The sequence below is a fragment of the Poromitra crassiceps genome, assembly GCF_964638095.1.
Source record: "Poromitra crassiceps genome assembly, chromosome: 18".
In the NCBI taxonomy this organism is placed as follows: Eukaryota; Metazoa; Chordata; class Actinopteri; order Beryciformes; family Melamphaidae; genus Poromitra; species Poromitra crassiceps.
In genome coordinates, this window is record NC_139636.1 from 31,849,903 (window position 1) to 31,857,043 (window position 7,141).

The following is a 7,141-nucleotide window of genomic DNA, read 5'->3' on the forward strand; positions in this document are numbered from 1 at the left end:
GGCCTCAACTGGCACCTGGGCCGGACTTTGGACATGCCTGAGCAAGGCAGACAGCCCACTGTTAGCTTCTGCTTAGCGCAAGCTCTACTCGTGTTCACAAAACCTGTCCACAGACAGACAGACAGACATATAAACACCTGGAAAAGTACTACTGTGCTAGTTCCTGCTACAACACAGGACCACGTTTTGCCATGATCACACACACACACGCACGCGCACACACACACACACACACACACACACACAGAGTGTGGTTGGTAATAATCCATCTTCCGACTAATTACCATGGAAGCTCCAGCTCAAATGTACTGGTGTAAACAGAAAACACACACCGGCCCCTGGTTAAATGTACTGGTGTAAACAGAAAACACACACCTGACCCTGGTGTGGGCTGACCAGTGCTGACCGGACAGCAGTCATCACTGATCAGACAAGCCTGCTGCTGAATCTTTGATGGCAAAGATGTTTCAAGGTATTGCAGTGTACCTGCATGTGTGTGTGTGTGAACATGTAGCTACAGGAAGCCAAAGCTCCAGTTTCCTGAGGAGGAAGGTGATACTTCAGCCACACACTGCTGGAATTTCAGTACGCACACACACACACACACACACACACACACACACACACACACACACACACACACACACACACACACACACACACACACAGTTTGGTGACCTGTAAAAGACACACATGGACAATTGATCATGGCTGCTTAATTCATTAAGTACATTCATAATTAATCAAGAACTCACAACGTAGAGGGAAACTTTACAACCAGTAGGGTTGTCAAAAGTATCGATAGTATCGGTAAAAATCAATATTAAAAATTTGAAACGGATACGATAGTCAGCAGTGCTTTCTCTTAATGAAAAATCAAAACGCACAGTGTCAAGGTACGTTTGTAAAACAGGTGAGGCTGCTGTATATAGTTCAGGTTATATGACTGACTGGGTGAACAGGTAATGGCCACGGGTCAGGCGGAGACTTGGATTAGGTTTAACCACAATGTGGTGTTTTACTGAATATGTGTGCTGTACAGAATAAAACAGAAATAAACAATGTCAGCTCATTTTCATAATTTGAATATCATATTAAACAATAAACGCAGGCATCTTAATATATCCATCAATAACTCAAATTGTATAATCGTAGGTTACTCATATCCATAATTCATGATGATTGAGTAGGCATAATATAACTATAAATCCAATTCTGTTCATAATTAAAAGTTATAAGTGCAATCTATAAATATTCTAATGCATGCATATATTCAAATGTCCATTGTCATCCTTTAAGGTGATCACCCTGTGCAGGGCATAAACTAACTAGCGAATGGCAATATGCTGCCCACACCTTCAGTTCCCCATAGTGAGGATCGCTTGAATAAAACTTCTGTTTCATTCTTGGACGCACGCGGTCTCAGAGGAGGTGTAGGAGCATTCAGACGTGGCAGGCAGCCTGGTTCAGTCAGAGTGATCATCAGAGGCCCTCAAACACAGCTCCCTCCTCCTCAGGTGTGCAAGCACTGATTCACTAATTGCTTGCAGGTGATTCCCATGAGCCTTTTGACAACGTTGGCGGCGCTCGCTAGCCGTACGGCATCCATTGGTATCAGTCATGCTAGCTTAGCGGGAAGGCGTCTGAGTAACGTTCCAAACAAAAAACTAGCATGGCCATTTTCAAAGGGCTTCCCTTGACCTCTCAATGAGATTTGTTCCATGCGTACCCACGAGTTTCCCCTTTAAAGCCACGCCCACTCTATGCTAATCCCATGTTACAGCCACGCCCACTCTATGCTAATCCCATGTTACAGCCACGCCCACTCTATGCTAATCCAATGTTACAGCCACGCCCACTCTATGCTAATCCAACGTTACAGCCCGGCCCACGCCCGCTTTATGCTAATCCCATGTTACAGCCACGCCCGCTTTATGATAATCCCATGCAGTTTTTGGTCATTTGGTTTAGCATTATAGTATAAATGTGTTATTTTCGGCCATTACATTTGAATATTTCTGGGTACTGGGTCCCTCCCTAAACAGTCTTGGAATTGCATAATTTGGGTATGACTGGAAAGCTGAGACTCTTGTGGATTCAATGAGACAATTATATTCATGTGTGACGATGTTAGTCCCCAGCTGTACTGCACTGTAGTGAGACCATTTTTCAGAACTTGACCTCACTGTATAATGACCTATTGTGACCTCTAGGTCTAGGATAATCAGGCTCCTAATTATTCTTATAAGGCCTATTATTTATTTTACTTTTTTTTGGTCTTGTATTGCTTGTAAAGCCCTTTCAAACGCATGTGATTTGTGCGACGGATGCTATATAAATACAGTTTGTTTGTTTGATTGATGAAACGTTACAACCACAAACTAGAGAAACCAGGGGATGTATGTCTTTCCTAGTAGGTATACTGACAATAAGGGGGTTTCTGAGCAATTTCCAGAACTGCAATTTCAAAAAGAATACACAAATAAATAAAATGCAGTCATCACAGAAATCTCCAAATGTCAAAAGGTTTTTGATACCAAATCACAGCATGTCTTTTTATATGGTGTTCCTCAAGGTCTTGGGGTCTTAATGTAGTATTTTGGAGGGATTTTTGACAATTCTCAAGTGGTCAAAGTCAAACCCTGGTAGCCTAATAAAAAATAAAACTAATAAAAAGAAAATCTGTGAATATAAAAACATATTTTGTGATTATCTTAAACATCTAAAAACGTATCTTATTTTGTCCATTCAATAGCTGGACATTAATTTTAGATATCTCCTTTCCCGTTTTTTCCACCCACTCACCACACGTCCTGGATGGACGCAGAACATCTCTGGCATCGCGCTTCGCGTCAAGATGTTGACTGACATATACTGAACAAAAATAAAAAGATCAAAGATTTTTCTGCACACATAAGACTCTCAATTTTTTGTTCACAAATGTGTTGAAATCCGTGTTAGTGAACACTTCTCCATTACCAAGACCTGACAGGTGTGCCATTTCAAGATCCAATGTCGTGTCCAATGTCGTGCAGAAGTACACTGTATACACACCTGTGCAATCAACCACAGTGATCAACTGTCAATAATTGTCTACTCTACTTAACAGTGTTATACTTAAGCACTTGCTGCCAGCAGAGGGCATCTGATCTCCATCAAAGCATCTTAAAGGTCTGCCACTGATAAACATCTTTCTTCACCTATAAGAAAAGCAGTTGTTAGGGGGGTACGGTGGTGCAGTGGTAAGCGCTGTCGCCTCACAGCTCGAAGGTCCTGGGTTCGATTCTCACCTGGGACGCTGTGAACACTGAAGGAATGCGTGCCCGTCCGCATGTCCTCGATATAATTTTATAATATTATAAATAATTTTAATGTATTTATCCCTGGTTGCTGCTCCACCCTCTGCCGATCTGGGGAGAGCCGAAACTGGCTCCATGCTTCCTCCGAGACATGGGCAGTTAGCCAACCGCTTCTTTTCACCTGACAGGGGAAGCCTCACCGGTGGGACATAGCACGTGGGAGGATCACGCTATTCCGAATTCCCCTGCGAACAGGCGCCCCTAACGACCAGAGGAGGCACCACTTCAGCGACCAGGATATTGCATGTTTTGGTGTGGGATTCCAATATGAAGGAAACCCCCGGGAGGCACGGGGAGAACATGCAAACTCCACACAGAAAGGCCCTTTTGACGGCCGGCACTCGAGGACATGCGGACGGGCACGCACTCCTTCAGCGCTCACAGCGTCCCAGGTGGGAATCCAACCCAGGACCGTCTAGCTGTGAGGCGACAGCGCTAACACTGCCCCCCCCCCCCCCCCCAAACACTGTTTATTCTATTGAAGGCATGTCCAGAGGTTTTCCCGATTTTGAATGCGATACACACGCACGCGGCCGATGTTAGCCAGCAACACATTTCACTGATGACAACAGGCATGAGTTCATCTAAATAAAAATCATTTATTTTTCATTAATATTATTATTATCATCATCATCATCATCATCATCATTCTATCTAGAGAGTCCACCATGCCACTTTCAGAACTGGAGTAGTGTTAAGATGTCTGTCTGTCTGTCTATTGGGGGCGAGGGAGGGGCTCAGACAGACGAACGGAAGGAGGGGGTGGATGATGATGGCTGTTCATTCTCCATGCTGATTCAAACCAAGAGGGACGGATATAAAGGAAAGATGGAGGGATGAGAGAGAGAGAGAGAGATAGAAGGGGAATGAATTGTCTTTAAAAGTAGATTTTCCTTGTTGGCCTACATGAGACTGAGTTGGGAGAGAGAGAGAGCGCTCATTGGTCAGGGAACCAGGACAAGCCAACCACAGACAGATACAGAGGAGGAGAGTGTATGTATTAGGTGTCTGCATGTGTAGGGGTGTGTTTGCATTGGTGTGTATGTGTGTGTGTGTGTGTGTACAGTATATAGGTGTGTCCATAAGCACATATCTGTGAGTGTGTAACTGGTCAGCGTTACTTTGATCCATTGTCACTGTACACTTGTCAAAGTTACTGTCACAACCGGGTACAAAGTTGAGGTAACAAACATCCTTCTTCCTCTTCTGTAGAGGGAGAGAGGGGGGGGGGGGGGAGAGAGGGGGGGAGGGGGAGAGAGAGGGGGGGAGAGCAGACATAATAATTAAAAACAAAATGGTGCCATTTAACTTTCCAGTTCAACATTTTTTTTATTTTTTTTTACTTTCCAGTTCAACATTTATTTATTTAACTTTCCAGTTCAACATTGAGATTTTCTACAATTGCATTGTGAAACAAGGCAACAGCCAACATACAAATAAATGAATGAGGAATATCCTATATAAAATATATATATATATACATATGAAGAGTTCATTTGCAAAAACAGGTATCTCCGTTTGTATTTTTGATGGGTTTAAATTATTTATTCATGTATTTCTATTGTAATTTAATTATTTCTGGTACAGTTTTATTATCGAATAGAGGGCCGAGCTGATTGACAGCGTCCATTTCTAAAAAATATGTCTAAAAAACATGTTAAATATGTTCAAAAAAATATATTCTAAAATATGTTGTGTATATTAGTGTGCAGTGATTGCTGTGTAGAGCTATTGTATGTTCATTCGGATAGGTTCTGCCACCATTTTCCTTTCCCTTAGAATGTGATTTATGCTTTGTGAAACTGCTCTGAAGATTGTACCTGGGTCTGCCTCCACACCACTAGGCGGAGACAAAGACCCATGAAAATGCTATTTAAGCACTTCCTTGTAAATGTATTCTTCACTTGACACTGACGAAGGCCCGAATTGGGCCGAAACTGTTTGCCATCTCAATAAATGTCCGCCATGGGAGCTATCAAAAAATTGTGTTGCGAGCCCTTTTTTCGTTTACAGTTTTATTATCAATCATAACTAAAGCATATTCATCTGATCATTTTCACATAAATCACCTCAATAATGTTTTGTACTGTATGTGCAGTCCAGGGAGTATCAAGCAGATGTTATTTATTCATTTAAAAAATGGCGTTGACCTGTTTTTGCAAATTAACTCTTCATATATATATATATATAAATTACATAATGTAATGTAATATCCTATATGGGCCGCCCCTTTGAAATTTGTGTTGCTTATTGATAAAGTGACCTGTGTTTCATCGGGCTGTAGTGTTGCCACTGGAAACCATGTTGTTGTCAGAGTTGGACAGCGACTGCTCCTTCACTACTGGGTCTGCAGGAGATGAGGAGAAGAGAGGAGACTGAACACAACCAGCCTATTTCACATTGAATAATGAAAGTTCTGAAACTAGAAAGAGGACACAGGGGAATTCATTTTTAAAGGGACGTTACAACTGTGTGCAGCTATTATCCATATTGTACTTCTAAGCCTGTTATGTTTAACCCATTGATACCTGATGCAGCATTTGTGTGTGTGTATCCCTTTAAGACCGCGAACCGCATTAACGCGGTTCACGGTCTTAAAGGGATACGCACACAAATGAGGGATATACACGCAAATGTTGCATCAGGTATCAATGGGTTAATGCAGGGATGTCAGAGATGCGGCCCGCGGGCAGGTTTCATCCGGCCCGCGAGATGTTTTGGAATATATAAAAGAATATATATATATATATATATATTATTATTAAATTCGCACCCCATTATCATGAACTACGTGTGGCTAATAAGCAAGCTAAGAGTTCATTCATAAGTTAATTAACCTGCACTACAAGGAAGTATGTCAGTAGGTCATCAGGTGTAAACAAAGCCGCCATGATGCCACGCTGGAATTGAATCGCGCATTCGGCTACCTACCAAAAAACTAAGGAATCAACAAGATGCTGTCGAAAAAGAGAAAGGTTGACACGGAATGCAGGCAGTTTCAAGAGAAATGGAAAGAGCAGTATTTCTTTTGTGAAGTAAATGGGTAAATGAGTCGAATTGATTTTAGTAAAAAAAAAAAAATCCGGCCCCCATGAGGTCTCAGTTGAACAAATCCGGCCCTCTACCTAATATGAGTCTGACACCCCTGGGTTAATGTAAGAGAAGACAAAATTGCATGTTGAAACAAATAAGCCTACTGATAAGCATTTAGGACATTTTCAGACACTGAAGGTCTCAAAATGTATAGAATTGATTTGAAGAATGTCGACCTGTGGATAACCTGAATAAGAAGCATTAGAATGTGACTCTTACAGAAGTAGGGGTGCTCCATGGCCTCTGTGGCCGTCAGTCTCTGTTGGTGGTCGTAGCGCAGCAGCTTGTCCAGCAGGTCCAGGGCTTCAGGACTCACCAGGTGTTGGTTCTCTGTCTGCACAAACTGCTCCCAGCGCTTCCTGCTCTGCCTGCAGGGGGCACACAAGAGCAGCCGCTCAGCTAGCCTGCACCACTTCTACGACTGATAAGGATGATGTCATAGTTATCACCAGTCCACAGTATGACACATTGTACTCTTCACATTGTACCTGTCTGTCTCTCTGCCCATGTGTTTGATTAGTGTGTGTGTGTGTGTGTGTGTGTGTGTGTGTTGTCAAAGAGGTTTCATTTGCGTTCATGTGATTTTCATCGCTGTTCATGGTAACGAGCAGAGACTAACGTTAGATTCTAACATGAGTCTAAATGAACAGGACAACAGCATTATTAACAGTATAAACGCCAATTTAGGA

The 7,141-nt window shown here is 42.4% G+C and overlaps 1 protein-coding gene across 3 annotated transcripts in view; it reads right to left on the reverse strand.

Moving 5' to 3' along the window:
- Positions 1-3,944: 3,944 nt before the first annotated feature.
- csnk2a2b (casein kinase 2, alpha prime polypeptide b) overlaps positions 3,945-7,141 on the reverse strand; it is a 26,415-nt gene continuing 23,218 nt past the window's right edge. For all 3 annotated transcript variants that reach the window (XM_083654337.1, XM_083654335.1, XM_083654336.1), the window contains 3 exons: positions 6,672-6,820; positions 5,623-5,706; positions 3,945-4,565 (listed from right to left, as the gene is read on the reverse strand). In XM_083654337.1, coding sequence (XP_083510463.1) covers positions 5,630-5,706; positions 6,672-6,820 — 226 coding nt within the window. In that variant the 3' untranslated portion in view covers positions 3,945-4,565; positions 5,623-5,629. The remainder of the gene's footprint in view (positions 4,566-5,622; positions 5,707-6,671; positions 6,821-7,141) is intronic.